At 39.1% G+C, this 20,168-nt stretch overlaps 1 protein-coding gene across 1 annotated transcript in view; it reads right to left on the bottom strand.

Moving 5' to 3' along the window:
• The window catches only part of WDR70 (WD repeat domain 70), a 133,250-nt gene that overhangs the window by 106,810 nt on the left and 6,272 nt on the right, over positions 1-20,168 (bottom strand). The window contains exon 5 of the mRNA XM_054397660.1: positions 19,526-19,721. Coding sequence (XP_054253635.1) covers positions 19,526-19,721 — 196 coding nt within the window. The remainder of the gene's footprint in view (positions 1-19,525; positions 19,722-20,168) is intronic.

The following is a 20,168-nucleotide window of genomic DNA, read 5'->3' as shown; positions in this document are numbered from 1 at the left end:
TTTTGCTGAGGCACAAAATCTGTTAAAGAAGTTTTATTTACAGTGCTGGGTACATGCCTTCCTGCACATACACCTTTCCTTCCCCCACTGGGGTCTTTTACAACCTGTACTTGTGACAGGACCCCTTCCTGTGCAACAACCTGATTGGATCCAAGAACAACAAACCCCTGCCCCTGTAACATGAATTCTCACAACTGCAGCCTCAGTTCTTCCCACTGCATGTCAGGTGGTGGTCTTTCTGGTGGTCAGTGGATGAAGCCTCAGGGTTGAATTTTTGACCTCGAGTGCTGCTTTGCAGTCGGCCCCTACCTGACTGCAAAACGCCCCTCAGTTTTCACCCCAGGCGCGGAGCCCCACATTCTTCCCGCTCGCCTGTACAATTAGCTAAAGCAAAATTACTTCCTTTATCGGTGTTTATCACATTCAGGTTGCTCTCATGAGATCCTGATAAATCTCTACAGAGGAAGAAACTCCTACCAGGACATTTAGAAGCTTCCCTTCATAAAACCAATGACTTCGGGAACCACTGTACAGTTGAATTACCAAAATGGGCAAACCCTGATGCTGATAGTACCCTGTTACTTACTACCCGTGAACCAACTGCCCTTGAAATTTCATTATAATACAGAAAAAGGAAAGCAGAGAAAGCAAAATAATTCTGCTTTTAAAACAGAATAATCAGTTTGGCACAAACATGCACAAAAAAAAATCATCAAAACCCAATATAAGCCAATTCATGTGTAAGGAAAAACTAATCTGATCTAGAAGTTCCTGTTCACAATGGAGACAGAGTTGTAAAACTTTATTTGAATAAAGGGAGAGTCCACAGGACAGTTCTCTGTGGGGTCTCTCAAACTGCTGGAAGACACAACTTCCCTTTTATCCTAAATTCCCAAATGCAAATTTCCCTATCCCTTTCTCCATTGGCTAAGGTACTCAGGATTAACAGCCTTTTCCAGGTACACCTTCACTGCAAGGGCCTCCAGCAACACTCCTGGAATAGTCATGGAAGCTAATGGCAAGAACCAGAAGGAAGAACTGCCCATCATAAGTGAAGATCAGGTTCGTGATCACCTGAAGAACCTGAAAGTGTTCAAGTCCATGGGACCTGACAGGATACACCCACGGGTACTGAGAGAACTGGCAGATGAGGTTGCTAAACCTCTCTCTATTATATTCCAAAAGTCCTGGCAGTCTGGGGAAGTCCCCACAGACTGGAAAAGGGGAAACATTACTCCCATTTTCAAAAAGGGGAAGAAGGAAAAACCAGGGAACTACAGGCCAGTCAGTCTCACTTCTGTGCCTGGTAAGATCATGGAGCAGATCCTCCTGGAGGCACTACTGAGGCAGAAGAATAGTGAAGAGGTGACTGGGTACAGCCAGCATGGCTTCACCAAGGGCAAATCCTGCCTGACAAACCTGGTGGCCTTCTATGACAAGGTCACAACATTAATAGATGAGGGGAGAGCAACTGATGTCATTTACCTGGACTTCAGCAAAGCCTTCGACACTGTCCCACACCACATCCTGGTCTCCAAACTGGTGACACATGGGTTTGATGGGTGGACCACAAGATGGATAAAGAACTGGCTTGGTGGCCTCACCCAAAGAGTGGCTGTCAATGGCTCCATGTCCCAGTGGAGGCCAGTGACAAGCGGAGTCCCTCAGGCATCAGTCCTGGGACCAGTCTTGTTCAACATCTTTGTTGGTGCCATGGACAGTGCCATTGAGAGCACCCTCAGCAAGTTTGCTGATGACACCAAGCTGTGTGGTGCAGCAGACACACTGGAGGGAAGGGATGGCATCCAGAGGGACCTGGATAGGCTGGAGAGGTGGGCACAAGCCAACCTCAGGAGGTTAAACAAGACAAAGTGCAAGGTCCTGCATCTGGGTCAAGGCAATCCCAAGCACAAATCCAGGCTGGGCAGTGACTGGCTGGAAAGCAGCCCTGAGGAGAGGGACTTGGGGGTGCTGGTGGACGAGAAGCTCAACATGAGAAGCTGTCAGTGTGCACTCCCAGCCCAGAAAGCCAACCAGATCCTGGGCTGCATCAAGAGAAGTGTAGCCAGCAGGTCAAGGGAGGGGATTCTCTCCCTCTGCTCAGCTCTGGTGAGACCCCACCTGGAGTACTGCGTCCAGTTCTGGAGCCCCTATTACAAGAGGGATATGGACGTGCTGCAACATGTCCAGAGGAGGGCCACCAGGATGATCAGCGGGCTGGAGCACCTCTCCTATGAGGACAGACTGAAAGAGTTGGGGCTGTTCAGTCTGGAGAAGAGAAGGCTCTGAGGGGACCTTATTGTGGCCTTCCAGTATCTGAAGGGGGCCTACAAGAAAGCTGGGGAGGGACTTTTTAGGATATCAGGTAGTGACAGGACTAGGGGGAATGGAATAAAGCTGGAAGTGGGGAGATTCAGGCTGGACATGAGGAAGAAGTTCTTCCCCATGAGAGTGGTGAGAGCCTGGAATGGGTTGTCCAGGGAGGTGGTTGAGGCCCCATCCCTGGAGGTGTTTAAGGCCAGGCTGGATGAGGCTCTGGCCAGCCTGATGTAGTGTGAGGTGTCCCTGCCCATGGCAGGGGGGTTGGAACTAGATGATCCTTGTGGTCCCTTCCAGCCCTGACTGATTCTGTGATTCTATGATTCTACTACGTATAGCCCTTCACATGTAACTCCCCTGCATCATACATTGTATGTTCATTTAAATTAGATTCTTCACTTCTCTCGCTGCAGAAGTTAATATTCAGTAGTCTATTACATCTGTGCTCTGTCCTAAAAGTTGAGAAGTTCAGGCTGTATTCAGTGTCTGCTATCTTCAGACAGACCCCTACAAATTTTACAGCAAGATCCCAGGAGAGGCACCCAGCAAAGGGCCTTTGTGATTCTCATACACAAAGATGAGGTGAACTGTCTGTTTCTTCCTTTGCCATTTCAAGTCTGTCTTAGCCAATTCTTCCTTTGTAAAGGCACTACCTACTTGTAATCCCATCACATGCATTCTCAAATCTTCACAGACACTATGACACTGAACAATTCCAGTAGTGTGGAACATAGGTGAGGGAACAATCTATCAAGAGCGAGCAATGCATATAAATAGATTTTTGCAGTTGGTTCTGGGTATCAAGAGCTTAGAAGTATCTATTAATACTGACAGGCACAGGGTAGATAAACATTGCGTGAGCAAAATTTTGCACAATAAAGGGAGTGGAGGAGTTCTGGATAACTCAGTGGTATTTTTCATAAGCTTAGATATTTGCTCTGAGATGATAATGACTGTTCAAGTGATAGGCTTGTTTACAAACTTGCACTTATAGAACTCTAATAACCATAAGCTATATTGTGAACTGCATGAAATTTAATCTATCCACCCCAATGGATGAAAGACCTGAGATGACCTCCTCAGAACTTGTAATTACAACAAGGTATAGTATGTTAAGTCCAATGTTTACCCAGTAAGCCCCTCTCACTGTAAAAGTGCCAAGCTGAGGGATTGCTGTCAGTGTGCCTCACAGGCTCTCCCCTATGCCTTTTATGAAAGAAAAATGGCATAAAGCAAGTCAGGCAGTGTGTTTTCAGGCCTGCCACATGGTATTAAAAGAAACCAAACCAAACCAAACCAAAAAACCGCACAAAACCCCCCATGAAATCTAAAGCTGGATTGGTTTTTTTGATCAGAGATGAGTGGTTAAATGTTAATTTAATGTTATTTATTCATGTGATTTCAAATACAAACAATCAGCACAAGTGTTTAGATTCTCCTATCAGTTCCTGGCCTGCAAAACATATTTTTTAACAAAGAAAGCCTAAAACCCCCAGTAATCTTTCTTTTAGGATATGTGTGCCCCAATCACTCCTAATATAGCTTTTATTTGCAAAAACTGCAGTGTGGTCAAACAGCTTTGAACCAAAACAAGTTATAAGGAAATTTTACTGCTCAGTTTGGTTCTGAAAGTGAGCCAGTAACACCAGTCGTTATACAACCATTAGAAAAAACACATCTTAAAAATACTTTCTTGCCTACATATGAATTAGTTTTAAAATGTTCCAAAAATTATATAACTTCTTTTACAAAAAGGTGAACCAACAGGAAATGCCAAGATTGGCTCGAGAAGAAAACAAACAAACAAAAAAACCCACACCAAACAAACAAAAAACCCCCCAATTTCTTACTATACTTGGAAAGCAAGTGGATTTGATACATATGTGACAGCCAGAAGGAAACACAAATCTCTCAGTCACACATTTTCTTTTGTTTTTTTTTTCTCCTCTCCATCCTTCTTAAAGCAATACTTCAGAGTATTACTTACTCTTTTTCTGACAATTCTCTCCCTCACAAAACAGCAGTGGATCCATACTCTGTTCTTACCCCACTAACTTAGTGCATTGAGTAAGAAACTAAATCTTGTCTCTCTTTTATATCAAAGATAAAATCACAGCTCACCAGACAGTAGCTGGTTGGGAGGGATGTGGTGAAGACCCTGCCCACACCTTTGCTCCCCCGAGACTGTAGCTGCTCAGGAGGTGTGGTGCAAGCACATCCTGGGTGGTTTGCCTGGTAAGACCGCTAGTGCCCAGGGATGCGCATTGGAGGAGTGAGAGGAGGAAAGGCGAGGCCTGGAAGCTCCCGCTCAGGCACAAGACTCCCGGAAGGTTGCAACAAAAGATAAGACTGTTGTGAACAACCCTCCTGATGGGTCAGCTCCGCCCACCAGAAAACACACCTGGACTAAGGGTGAGGGGCCAGCAGGGAGCTGCGATTAACCAAATAAAAGACATTGAGCTTTAGCAGCTCAGGCAGAGAAAAAAAAGTATCCCCATGCAGCCTGGACGCAGCAGTACAGGAACCCTCTCTCCACGCCCTAAGTTTTGCCTGCTGTGAGAAGAAAAGAGCTCCTGGAGAAGAGAGAAAAAACTCCACTGAAGACACCACACGCTGGGAACATCACAGGACAGCAGAAACCGACACGTCTCTCCCTCCTCTCCTCCAAGCCAGAGCGGCAGCACCCTTCCTCGGACCTCCTCCAACCAAAGAAACCATCTTGGGGGGATGGGGGTGGTGGTGTAATATTATTCCTTTCCTGCTCTCTCCTTTTCTCCATTTTTCCCCTCTCTCTCTCCCCTCTTCTGTTCCGTCCACTCTATCTTTTAATAGCCAGCCTCGCTTTTGATATTTGGCCTTGTTTGTGCCTTAATTCCACAACATGGATATGTTCAAAAAGAGAACCGAGTCTCCTTCCTCCAGACCGAGACACACTGGTCAGTGTTTCTCAAATTACCAGTTCTTATTTGCATAATTCACCTCTGTAGTGTTTAACTGCTATGTATGATCCACATTATAAAAGGTCTGTGAGCATAAATCCCACTACATGGAGCACATCAAGATGCAGCTAGACACATTTTCTTCTTATTGGGCAAACAAGCTGGGTAAACTTTGTGATATTCTACTACCCAAACTTGGCTGTAGAGTCCATTGTTAAGTTTACTCCATAAAAGTATCAAACAATGTCGCAGCATCTGTTAGCTCCTACACTATGAAACACACAGTAGAGAGGTAAACTAATAAAAATTGCATTAAACTGCACAGAATTAAGCTACAGCTGCTGACAAGTGTTATTTTTTTGACAGAGTAGAATTAGCTTGCATCATTATCATGTGATCTGGGCAAAATCTTATTTAAAACAGCACCAGCACTACAAATAGCATAGTTACAACTAATTCAGATTTAGCAACACCTAGAGTTAATTCCTTTGCAGAAAATGCAGTGAAGTAGTTGACTACTGCTCACCCTGCATTCAAACACTGATTGTAGACAACATTACAGGAAATCACAGAAAACTACCATTAGGTCTTCTCATAAATCCAAGGTACCATAACTTTCTTCCCTAAAAAAAAAAAATATAGATTATAAGCAGCAGCTGGACTAAGGCTGGTACTATTTATACCATTCAGAGATAACTGAAAGAGCATGATCTTAAAATTGTAGCTGTTAAATGCAGAAACTTCCTTTATTACTCTCCTACACGCTTGCACTATATCACAACCAAATATAAACATATATTTGGTATTTTTAAAGATGTTTTCCAGAAATTCCTCTTCAGAAAAAAGAAAAATATCACATGGAGTCACCAGAGATAGGGATACAACCAGGAAAGAGAGACAGAGGATCAACTAGATGCCTGATACCTACATGGCACCTTAGGAAGAAGTATCAGTGATGACACAGGACAAGTCTTCTGCAGAAGAGAAAAAATCCTAACAAAACAAAAGCCTGCCCTCACCAAAGAAGCTGCTAGTAAGACACTATTTAATCATAGAACAGAGGAACAACTCTGAAGGAGTTCTCTGAAGAGAATAATAAAATCCATGTTAAGACAAATTAAGTCATTAAGTTATTTTATCATTGGCAGAAAATCAATCCATGTCAGACTTTTAAAATTACTGTCTATTGAGATACACTATGATGTTTACTTTGGCATCATAATTTCTAGGATTTATTTTTGGATGACACACATATTCTATCCACTGAAGTGAGTCACAAAGTTACTGCTTACTTCTAGGCGACCCAATATTTCATCTTGTGTGCCTGCACATGCATGTACATCATCTGAATGAGGCAGGGAAAACCTGAGGAAAACTAAATATATGAAGAATACACAAATGGTATGAAAAAGTAACTATCAAGTGGATATTTACATCTTCTCCAGAATTTCCATCTTTTCTGCAGGGAAAATTAATGGAGTTAAAAAACAATTTATTTTTCAGATGGTCTTAAGGTACAGAATGCTCACAAATTCCAAGACTTACAACAGCAGAACAGGAATGAGTTGTCTTTAAAATGATTCAGCGGTCTGTGTCACAATGGACTTGTAAAACAGGTATGTGGAATTTGTAGACACTGAGGATGATTATGCTAGTTATTTTTTATTCTGAATTTCCATTCCTGATACTTTTGGTACTCAGAAAAAAGCAGTAATACAATTAATGTACATGAAGAAGAATGTCACTGAGAAGTCGGTTTATTTTTATATTCAAGACAACAGGAATTGTGAGACATCAGACATTCACTTTGCAAGAGACATTCACTATTTGTACTGGAAAAGGCTGAAAATCTGGTAGCACTGAAAGGCACCTGATCCCTGCAGATGTGGTCACAACCTGGCATCTAGATTTGCTTACGTTGCAGAGAACAGCATGGTCCAAGAGATACTAAGTAACAGGTTGGTCAGAAAAAGACATAAATTTCTCTAACTCCAGATGATGCATGAAACTTGTAACATTACAGATTTGAGAAAAACAGTCATCATTCTATGAGCTATGATTCTTCTCACCCTCATTTATGTAACTGAAGCCTAGCAAGTTCTTCAGATAGATAGATAGATAGATGTATACAATTGAAAGATTCTAGGTTGAAAATTGTGCACTAAAATTTTGAAAGGTGGAGGAATTGTTTCATGTGCTGCAATTGTAGCCTTTCAGATGTCATCCAAAAGTTTAAGAATTTAATCACTATTTTTTCCCTCTGCTAAGAAAATTCCCCAAAGTCCTCCAAAGAGCGGCAATTCATCTTGAAATCTAATGCAGACACAACTTGACTTTTCAATTGAGCTGTTTGCATCAGCCCCCACATTTAGGCATAGTTTATTTTTTAATTAAATATGATCTTTTATTGCTAATTTGTCTCTTTCAGCCCTGCTAACCTACCATTTTCACTAAATTTATTTTGAGCCTGCACATGTGTAGCATAATCATGGTAGCTGCAAGCAAGACATATACTCATTCTGCAGGCTTCAAAGTAGGCCCAGGGATGAAAGCCCAATAAAATGCAGAAAATGTGTGGAAGCTGTCTTTCGGAGACAATGACCAACAGCAAAATAAGCAGGTAATTTCTGCATATTCTGAGGAATATTAACTATTTTACTACTTTCACTCCTATTATTCAAAACAGGCATGGACTAGCACAGTTGAACACAGGGAATCAAGAAGGCTTTAAGTACTTCACGCTAATTTTGACTGAAGAGAAAATGCCAAGTCATAGGATACAGCAGCGAAAGTGTACTACATGGAGACCCATTTTTCATTCACCCGCCAAAAAAAAAGATTTTGTTTGCTCTGAAACTCCAGAGATTTAGTATCACCATCGTTTTACAAGACCAAAAAAGTTAACAGTGAACATGAGGAGTAAGTCCTAGTCACCGGGTTAAACTTGGAAAAGAAAGGTGTCTTGTTCTGGCCTGCATTCCTCTGTTTTCTAATATAGCCCTGGATAAGGTGCAGTCTGTTGGCCTGGTCCACTTTACATGTGATCAATACAAAGTCACATGTACCACATTACAGACATAGTTGTTGGAACAGAGACTGACTACATTTTGGCCACAGAACAGGTTTTTCTTCCTATATAAGTAAAGGCCTAAAGAATTAAACACTCCAATATGCAAAAGCTATACACTTAATCAAAAGATATTTCAAACTTTAATAAATTAACAGAAAAATAAACTGGACATGAGAAGTCTCTGATAAAAGCCAGTCCGTTTTCCCCCTCCTTGTTAAAGGCGTAAGGTGGTGGATAAACCCAAAATAATTTCTCTATTGTCCAATTCACCTTCCAAAGTTGACAATTCTATCTTTTTAACCAGGGGGGGCGCAGGAAAAGGCTGAATGTGTAACACAGATAATTTTGTTTGCTTGTTTCAACATATTAAAAGAAAAAAAATTACCAGCTCTTATGCTTTAGCAGTCCTACATAATAGAATAGCTAACCCACATAAGGTAGCAGAGAGACACTCATACACAAATTCTTGAAATTCATATGACATTGCAACTGTAATAAGGATTCTTAGCTTTTTCTGACACATACTGTACAAATACACACCATACAGTAAATGGTAGGGAAATATTACCTACGTTATGCTATTTTTTTGAATACTTGACTTAAACCAAGTCAAGCTTTCTAGCATGTCCATGCATGCAGCTCAGAAATTAGTGAGAAATCTAGCTTCTGCTTTAATTCCAGGTATTATCTCAAATAATTGACTATTTAAACTCTTCAAAACTGAGTTTTCCACGACAAAAGTTTTGGTCATGCACAGAAAAATAAGTTCTATTCCTAATTTACACAGCTCTTCCAGGATTTATTTCCTGCATTCATCCTCACTTTAATATATGAAACATGACCTGTCAAGCCTCTGTGCTGCAAAAGTGCTATCATGATTTGAGTCCAACCCTTATTTAAGACCTTGTGTTTCACCACACGAGAATGTACACATGCTCACTGCTGTGAGTTCCACACATCTAAATAATCCAAATCAAGATCTTTACATAGTAGCAATTACTCTGAAAACTGCTTCCAAGCTAGTTGCTAAAGAGGGATGTGAAAACTATGCAAGACAAATAGAAGTTCTGGGAAGGCTGGTATGCATCTGAAATGTTTTCACTGACCCCTAGTGCAGTTTTGGTGAAGGAAAAATACAAAAACAATATTGATGTTAGATGGCAGTATATTGGCTTAAGGTGTATTAAACAAATTTTAAGTCGAACATTGAATGCATCTCATGCAGACAAACTCAAATTTGTGTATCAGATAGGAAAACTGTGTACAAATTGCAACACAGACACAACAGGAAAGAATTAACTTTCCCATGTTCCTGCACCATGCTCCCTTGTGCAGCTAGCTTGTGCAAAGCTTAGTGCTGTCCCAAGCTGCCCAGAAAGCAGAGCAGTTATTTTGGCACTCTGTCACAGCTCTCACATAGACAGAGAAGACTGCTCAGTTTCACGAGCTTCTGTTTGCACCTTAAGAGCACATCTTTCTGCAAAATATCATACATTTGTATTTATTAAACCTGGAAATAAAAAAGTAAATCACAAATCATCTTCTTTCCATTAGTGGTAAACTATGGTTTGCCTGACCTTCCATCTCATCAACAGTGTGAAAAAACCCCAAAGGAACAACGCTGGTAGTTCCACTGATTAAGCACACTCAGTCTCATTTGGAAGTCCAAGTCTGTAGCCACATTCAAGTCAAAACAAGCATTTCTGTGGATAAGGACCCAAGTCTCCAACCTTAAATAATGAATCTGAACTGCATGCGATAGCTGTTTACTAGCTGTTTTCATTAAGCCCTACTTTAGAAAACTGAACATAAACCTTCTTATTCCTACTGCATAAAGGTCCTGTCTGCATTAAATTCTTTTTATATTGAGAAGTAAAGGTTACATAACTTATCAACTCTTTCTATTCTTCCACACGATGCTTATGATACAAAAATAACTTCTGCTTTACCAAGTAATGTTTCAGTTGAAAAACAAATTCTACATCTAACTCAACTGACTTTTTAAACTACATTAGAATCCTCATATAAATAGATGTAAGATCTTAAATACTTCTTTTTCAGTTTTATATCTTATCCTTCATTACGCAGATATTCGTTGAGACATCACAAAGACTTTTTCTACAGAATAAACATAAAACTGCTAATTTTCCAAACTAAAATATAATGCTTCTAGTAGAATAAAGGTGTAAATAAGTTTACAAAGAGCAGTTAGGTGCAGTCGCTGGAATTCAATTAAGAGCATTAAATACATTTCAAAAGCCTTGAGAGTGGACCATGAAAGGGGATGCTTAATAAAATCTCACATGAATGATTCTTCGTGATTCTTTAGTTCCTTAGGAGAGAGTAATTATTTTTGTTTATGAAAGGAAATCAGAAATTTCGTAACACATTCCCCTAACATTTGGCTATATAAACCTTCATCAATCATCAGTTACAATGATGTGTCAAAACCACACTTCTTAAATAGCAGACACGGTAACTCAGAAAAATACTATTCAGTACCCTAATAATTTGAAAATACTTGCACTAGGTATTAAAACAGAAAAAGGATAAGCAAGAGCAAAGGAAGAAAGTTCCATATGATTGTTGTGCCACCTGGGTAATGTTAGCATCAAGCAGCCTCAGTATTCTGCTCAGTGCCCACCTGCAAATAAGAGATGCCATTGCAGCAGTTGTAAAACATTACATGTGGTAGTCTCGTATTCATAAAATCCAAAGTCATCTTTTAAACAAACAGCAGACATTCCAAGAGTCAAGAAAATTGCTCTCCAAGGATACCATTGGAGCAGTCTGCAGTTACAGCAGTTTAACATAAATCATTTGCTAATTGAAAATCCTGTGAAGACCTGTTTTGGAAAGGAAATGTAACTGCATGTCACTTACACTCTTCCTCTAAATACAGGCTTCTAAATTATTTAATGAACCCTAACATAAATATTTCAAATACTTGTTATCATCCATGTTATTTTCTTCTTCAAGCAAGAGCTTTCTATACCTGTGTTTCTCATTATTCTGCTTAAAGCATAAACTACATTTCCAAATGTATTTTCCACACTCACATGCCAGATACAAGTAAAATCTTTCTTCTATTTATCTGTTCCACAGTGATACCAACAGTGTCAAATACAGTGATGATATCACTGTTAGCTCCCCTTCCAGATTTAGTAATATTTTATATATTCCAACACTGACACAAACAATATGCTGTTTTTGCTTCTTTATAAAAAGACATTGGAAATGTGTGGCAATTGCCAACAAAAGCATCATTTTTTTTGGCTGTAAGCATTTCACGTTTTCAAAGAATACATTCTTTTCAGTTTCTTCACCTCCAAAGTTACCAGCTTCTGCTGGAAATAAGTAACATTTAGGATCAGATGTTCATATGCTACTACATGAATAATTTCCAACTAGAAATTCTTGATAAGTAATTCTATATGGAAAGTAGAGTCTTGTGACTGAGATATGCATGTAGAATATGAGCTTAGAAATACTTAAGACTTTTTTTTTTAAGAGATGGCTCACAACTGCAACCCGGCTGAAAGAAAAATAGAAGCGTTACTCTCCCTCTAAGGAAATAAATGGCATTCATCTCCACAAAATCTTCTAGCTAACAGAGAAAGCAAGGGTCTCTAGGGAGATGAGCAAGATCCCACGCTTCAAGCATGAGAGCTCTACAGCTATAGTGTATCTGGGCCATATATGAAGAACACTTTCAGTTACACTCAGCATTTTCCCTTCCAAACACAGAAAAGGTACCAGTAACAGGCAGAGTAAAAGCAGGACATAAGTGGATCTCTATACTTCATTTAAAAGGACAGTAGTAACAACAATCATGTTCTATATCATATCTTATTTAATACGGAATCTATAATAATAAATTAATTTAGTACTTTCAGTCACCTCTCTCTAAAGTATCCTGAAACCAAAAAAAAAAAAAAAAAAAAAGCCTACTAATTTTCTTACAAAATATCTCTAGAAACTCATAGAACTAAGTATCTAATTGTAGGGGAAACATTCTAAAACTTGTTATATTCAGTCAGATTACTAATTAATTAAGAGTATCACACCACCAAAAAGGCATGGCATGATACACAGCAGGGAAGTTTTGGCTTTCCTATGCTCTGCAGAACTGATAGAAAGAGATCTTGTAAGTACACTCTTTCTATCTGGGGTCAATCAGTAACCATGAACTCTGGGGCACTGGAGGAGAGAAGCAAGTACTCTGTGCCTTTCTACAAATGACAAACATTTCCTAAGTGAATTACCCTGTTAGATTTGTCTTGTACAGTGGACATATAATGCTCTCACCTTATGTAAAGCATTTCTTCGCTTGCAGCTTCTGACTGATTCTCCTACATTCTTACAGTAAGCTTCATTAAACAAAACTCAGGGGTTTGAAAATCTTTTTGAAATTACTTCTGAGATGAAGTTTCTCATTCTTTGCAAAGCAGTAACCACATCCTTAAAAATTCCACGACTTCCCTTATTTTTAAGCATAAATACTGTTAAGATCTAAGAATGTATTATGCATTTCACAAAACTGTTTTCTTCTTGATTATATAGGAAGGTAACACTAAAAAAAAAAAAAAATCGAAAGCAATGGTAATTGCAACCTATTTTTCATAAGTGTTTCAGTGACTAGTAGTTAAAAAATAATGCCTCATCCTTAAACCCAAGCTTTTCTATCTCTACGGCACACAAAAATTGCTCTGTTCGGCTTACTTTGCTGGATAGTGTTTATGCAGTTATGTTCCATCTTGTCTAAGAAGAAAAAGCAGTTACCAGGACAGACAACATTCAGCCCAAATGTTTTACCTCCTTAGGATAACTTAAAATTCCTGTAACATTTATTTTTACAACACCACGATTTTCAGCCTGGTACCACAGTCAGATTCTAACTGGAGTAATTACAGCCTACTTAAATTCTCCATCTAATTCAGCAGGAAATGGCTTTCTTCCATTCTGAACAAGCAAATATTACTAGTATGTCCTGTCAAACCTCTGCAAAACTTTAGAAGTCTCAAAACAATTATAACACTTGGAATATGGCTAGACTATAATTTTGGAAATATGTCTCTATCAGAGTATAGCCTTGGGCCTCTCCAAGGCTGTACTTGTTTCAAGGACATAATTACAACACGATTAGTATCCTTTTGCCATTACAGGGAGAAATAGTTCTCTATTTCAAAGAGGAATCAACTGTAACTAAGCTTCACACAGAAGATAAAGCTTTGCAAATCCATCTGGCAAATTCTTGCAACAGCTATCTCCACACCTGTGGTTTCAAGTGATGAAAAGCGTCACATGATGCTAGCACTCCATTAAGTTCCGCTGAAGATCTCAGCACATTTTTTAACACCATGTAGAAAAGAAGACCAATAAATACACACTCTCTAACTGACGTCTTTTAATAGGTGTCATCCATTATCTTGAAAAATGTTTATGTCCTAGACTTAAAGCTGTTCACCCATCAACCTTGACGTGACTGCTTCGGATAGCCTCCTGTACCCCTCCAGCCAGATTTTATTTTTGACTGCACAAACACCAGATATACTCCCAGTGTGTGTCTTGCCAGGGTGAAAAAAAAACGGTACATCACCCGGCCTCAGAATTTACCATATGAAGTATTGCCCTCATTAAGAATCCACCTTCTAAAACACCAAGCCATTTTCTATTTTAAAACAAACCAACCAAAAATATTGTCTTCAAGTTTTCCAGTTCACTCCTCACTCCAGTTCCTCACACTACAGAAGACGTTCTGCTTACAACCATGTAAGAACCCAACACTGACATGGTCAACCAAGTCTTTACACTATTAGAAGAAAAAGCACTAGACAAAAGCACTGACCACAATTCAGACAGACAACTCTCCTTCTCACTTTCCACACTCCACAAATTAATGTAGATCTTTCATACAAAAACTGTAATGAAAGAAAAATATCACAGGGAACCGATAGGAAGTGTACCTTAAAATATACTTAAAATAGCAGCATTCCTTACACTACGGAAAACCAACACTTTTAAAATATTTCTGTAACTACAAGCATACTGTGCCTTTTTAAGAATCATCAATTCCGGCACAAATGGAGATGAATTATACTAAATAAGTTATTAAATCTAATATTTATTAAATGCAACTACCATGAGTATTAACACAAGATTTAACTAAACACAGAAAATTGTTTTAAAATAGCTACCAGAAAAACTTGAGTATATACAATGTGTTTATATAAATTCAGAGAAAAAAAGTTAACTCAAGTCAGAATTCACTTCTGTGACAGAGTTATCTATAACTGCCCTCCAAAATTTACATGACACAAACTAAGCATAAATGTACACTACAAAAATGTGTCATACTCAAAGATAGTGTTGATTAAAAACATCCAGCAATTAACTCCTGTTACAAATGTTCCTACAAAAGCCACCACTAAGGTATGATAAATTCCCCATAAATTCCCAAAACCACTATGCACTAGCTACTCCTTCCACCTGATAATTATTCAGTAAAACTAGGCAGCCCTAGGCCAATCCTAGACTCAAGATGTTAACCACATAGCAAATAATTGACTAACATTCTACAGACAGTCTCTCATACGAAAACAAAGACAACTGAACAAACAATGGTAGGAAAACAATGTTCCTATAATAAAAACGTATATATAATCAGACTTGAGAGACCGTGATAAGCTATCAGAGCAAAGCCAGTATGTTGATGCATTTTATCTATTACACAGAGTTTGCAAAGATTTCAGACTCATGTAACTATTAAAGAAAAACGTTTCCTTCAGGGTCAAAAATACATATTTGAGTTTCAAAAAAGTTACTTCAGCAGCAAAATATGATAACAAAAGAGAGACAGTCTCACAGTACATCTGGAAACAAGACAAAGAAATTATTCAATGGAGCTTTCGGTTTCTCCTCTCCTAGTTGTGTCTCCAAGCACACCAATGTGATGCACAAACAAAAAAAAAGGAAAGAGAGTTCTCCTAACAACACCTGTCTTCCTTGGGGCTCACAGGTCCATACTGTGATCGGCAATCTATCAACAAGAAATCAGGAAAGCACAGCTGCTTCCTGATTTTCTTCATAGGAAAGAAACTGTATGAGTTCATGCACACCAATGAGGGGAGGCTCTAGATCCTAAAGACCTCTGGCATCCACACTGACACAAAACTTTCCCAGTTATAAATTAATTGTTTAGACTGAAACACAAAAGTCTCATATTTCTGCTGCTCTGCTTATCCTCAACCAAATCTACTCTAGACTGTCTTTTAACTATTGTCTTAAGTTCAGACAAACTTAAATCACACCAGTCTGCAAGCTACCTTTCTGTCTGAAACTTCATTAGGTTCCTATAACTCTGGTTTCCACTAACTCCACTTTGAAGCATTCCAGTTACAGCAGTATTCAATTACATAAAAATTAAAAAACTAATATCTCAGTCTTGATAGAAATTAGTACAATCAAACAGTAAATTAAGTGACTCTTGAGAAAGGCTGAAGAAAAAATCAAATACTGTTTTCCCTCTGGCAGTGTAGAGAAGTTTATAGAACTAAAGCAAGGTTTTCACTAAATGAGATGTCAACTGCCCTTTGGAGAGGCAATGAAAATAAATTATATTCACTGCTTGCACTTGGTAAATTTGACAGGCCTACAAGTAAATAAGTAAAACATTTTATAAATCTGCATCTCATCTAGCTGAAGTAACATTCTACTTCTTCTTTACAGAAATGTAAATGTACAGAACACAGCATTTTAGAGTCTCTAATGCACAAAGCCCTAGGTCCAGCCTTTGACGGACAACAGAAAATTGCTACACATTCAGCAGCAGCTCTTTTTTTTTTTTCACTTCACCCCTATTGCCTGTAGTTACATGTTTTCAAATCTCCTTATTATTTTCTTAAACAATGGAGATCGGATGAACAATGAAGTGTGTGTAGAAAAGACCAGGATTAATAGCTACTAGAGATTAGTGATGCAAAGTTTTGTCCAATAGTTCAATGCAATATTAACTGACATGAGGCTTAACCTTGGATTTAGCTGCCATGATATAACATGGATTCAAGTTTACACTGTTTTATTTTAGCGTGGCATACACCAAAACCTTTTAAGCATCACCGAGAACTTTTACTCTCTTGAAGATTAAAGATACCTGGCAGGATTTGATTAGCAAGCCAGGCTGTTTCTTTCTGTGTGGCTTCAATTAGCCAGTGCTGTAACACAGCTACAAGCTTCTGAAGTGCTGACAGCAGAGCAAGAGATTGTTTTATTCTAAGAAGACAAACAGGGACAGTTCAGGAGAGCTGTGATTTATGAATGGCATCCTGATGAGACGCGTAAGAAAACTAAATATCTGTGCAGAACAAGCATGCTTTTTTTTTTTTTGTAGATTTACCACTTCCTAGTATATACATACACAAAGTTAATAACTATTAAAGAAAAATTTCAGAAGTTTCTGTTATTTGTGCAATATTTTGGTTTGTTTTTTCAAAAATGGCACACATTTCAGTTCACCACTATCTGCGTACACACTAACACCCTGACACTGAAATAGGTTGAAAGGCATCTAGAGATAAAACTGAGTATGACCAAACATTTTCTTCAGCATTAGTAAGTGCAAGTACTTTTCCAGACAAGAACTATTATTCTGATTATCTGTTGGAGAAATCAGCGTTTGATAAAATTTCTTGATAAAGCACTGTATTGTAAGATTTTACTGAATTGACAATGAATTTTATGAATTGAAAATACATGAACAAGCAGACCTGAGATGGGAAAAAAAGATTAAAACTGGCAGAAAAGTAGTGACTGGATTAAAAACTGGCTGGATAACTGAGAACAGAGAGTGGCTGTGAACGGTGAGGCATCCAGTTGGTGTCTGGTGACCAGTGGTGCCTCCCAGGGATCAGTACTGGGCTCAGTTCTATGTAACATCTCTACTGATGACCTGGATGAGGGGATCGAGTCTACTATTAGCAAATTTGCGGATGACGCCAAGTTTTGGGGAAGTGTTGATCTGCTGGAAGGTAGAAAGACACTTCAGAGAGATCTGGACAGGCTGGGTCGATGGGCTGAGACCAACAGCATGAAGTGTAACAAGGCCAAGTGCAGGGTTCTACAGTTTGGCCACAACAACCCGATGCAGACTGGGGTAAGAGCGGCTGGAGAGTGACTTGGCAAAGAGGGACCTGGGAGTACTGGTTGACAATCGGCTGAACATGAGCCAGCAGTGTGCCAAGGTGGCACAGAAGGCCAATGGCATCTTGGCTTGCATCAGGAATAGCATTGCCAGCAGGACCAGGGATGTAATTCTGCCCCTGTATCCAGCACTGGTGAGGCCTCACCTCGAGTACTGTGTGCAGTTCTGGGCCTCTGACTTCAACAAAGATATTGAGGTGCTGGAGCAGGTCCATAGGGGAGTGACAAGCCTGGCAAGGGGGCTGGAGGGAAAGTCTTATGAGGAAAGGCTGAGGGAGCTGGGGTTGTTTTGCCTGGAGGAGACTCGTGGGGACCTTATCCAACTCTACAACTACCTGAAGGGAAGTTGTAGTAAGATGGGGATTGTACTCTTGTCCCAGGCAACTTGTGACAAGAGAGCACAGCCTGAAGCTGCACCTGGGGAGGTTTAGGTTGGATGTTAGGAAGCACTTCCTCAGGGAAAGGCTAATTAGACACTGGAATGGACTGCCCAGGGAGGTGGTGGAGTCACTGTCCCTAAAAGGGTTTAAGGCAATATTGGATGTGGGACTTAGTGACATGGTCTAGCCAGTGTGGTGGTGTCAGGTCATAGGCTGGACTTGATGATCTCAGAGGTCTATTCCAGCCTCAATAATTCTGTGATTCTGTGACTTCGGTATGACATAATACACAGCAACTGAAATCTGATGAGTTTGTGACACCTTCAGCAATATGGACTCACTGCACAGTGCCTTAAGAGATAAAAAAGTTAAGAGAATTCCTGATATGGATAAATAGCAAGTCTAACATTATCTGAAGGATTACAGTATTTTCAAGGAAAGTTTGGGATTTATCCTCAGTTGGTTCCCTAAGATAGAAGAAGTCATGTGCGGAGCACAGATCAAACTACAGTAGATGTAGTGTTAAAACAAAGTTTGATAAAGAATACATAGGTTACAGTGAATCAAGCAGATCAGATAAAGTAATAAAAAATTATAGGAATAAGAGTTTCTCATCACTTGTCGCCTTGAAAAAAAGACCCAACCGATTCCCCCTTACCTTCCTGCCCCTCTCCCCCCCCAGAAAAAACAACAAACAACAAAATACCACAACCAAAATAAAAGCAAACAAACAAGCAAAACCTGGAAAAAATACTGAAATCATGCTCATATAAGGTTAGGATCACTCTAAAAATAAGTTCTGCCATTGCTTAAGAAGCTCCTCTTGTTCTATCTAAGAGCAGTCTAAACTTCCATTTTGAAGTTCACAAGACAGGACATTTTATTGGAAAAGAACAGAACACCCAGTCAAAATGGAAAAGGAATTGACAAAAAAAGCTTGAGACACCTGGGAATTTGTTCGTTTATATTTGTGATGCAAAAATTACCATAACCCGTCAATACAGGAATTTTTAGAGAAAGAACTTCAAATCAAGAGAATTTAACTAAACAGAGAGATTTGTCAGCTGAGTATCTGCAGTACTCAGGGTAGGTTGTTGGTTTCTTACTTTTAGCATAGACAGCAAAGAGAGTCTATATTCACTCTAATGAACTGAATGGGGCACTTACTTGGATTTAGAAAACCAAACAAAATAACCAACCAAGATCACTACCACAGTTCACTCTCTCAGAACAGTATTGGCCCAATTGTTCTCCCTAGATTAAAGCTCATTTCTACCTCCTCTTCATTGTAAAAAATTCTACAAGTGCATTATTTATATTAAAGATTCATTCATATAGTTTTTACATAACATGAAAAAAAACAAGAGTAACCAATACATGCTAATTGATGACTATTTTCCCTGAGTTTCACATGCATACATTTTTTTTTAATCCTGGTATTATTCAGTAATAAAAACTATTTGCACTTGTTGAGTAATCATTAGCAATAACACACACCAAAAAAATGTATTTCAAACAAGAGTCATATTTCACCTGCAAAGTAAGTCTGAAAGTGCACACTTAGCAATCAGAACGTACTGAAAGCGCAGTAAAAAATTAAAGAGGAACAAAATACTTACATTATCTTCCTCTTCTGTATCATTGTCATTATCATCATCACTGTCCTTGAACCCAGGTGGAAGTGGTGGCCCAATGAATTCAGCATCTTCATCATCACTACTCTCAGCTGGACCTTGAGCAGAAGTCTGAGATTGCATAGAAGGACCAATTAACTCTTCATCTGAGCTATCTTCACTTTCTCTACAGGCTGTCTCTCTGCATGGAAAATTAAAAAAAAAAAAGAAAAACACAAATGCAAGGAGACTGACAATTCTATACGGATTTTCAGATAAATATTGAGCACTATTATGCATTTGTAAACACCAAAATTAGCAGCAAACCATAAACTAATTTTCACAGAGTGTAGGCCCACCATCATCTTGAAAGCATAAACAAAGCTTTAAAAAAAAGGAATACCATAGTTACAGTTTAAAAAAAAATAATGGATAAAACAAAGTTTTGGGCTGCTCACCACAAGAAGGGAAGACATTGAGGTGCCCTCTACAACTATCTGAAATGAGGTTGTAGTGAGGTGGGGATCAGTCTCTCCTCTCTAGTATCAAGTCATAGCACAAGAGGAAACGGCCTGGAATTGTGGCAGGGAAGGTTTAGATTGGTTGGACTTGATGATCTCAGATGTCTTTTCCAATCATAACAACTCTA

Source organism: Indicator indicator, chromosome Z (genome assembly GCF_027791375.1).
Source record: "Indicator indicator isolate 239-I01 chromosome Z, UM_Iind_1.1, whole genome shotgun sequence".
Lineage (NCBI taxonomy): Eukaryota > Metazoa > Chordata > Aves > Piciformes > Indicatoridae > Indicator > Indicator indicator.
The sequence above is the reverse complement of the archived record's forward strand: the minus strand, read 5'-3'. Positions and strand labels throughout refer to the sequence as shown.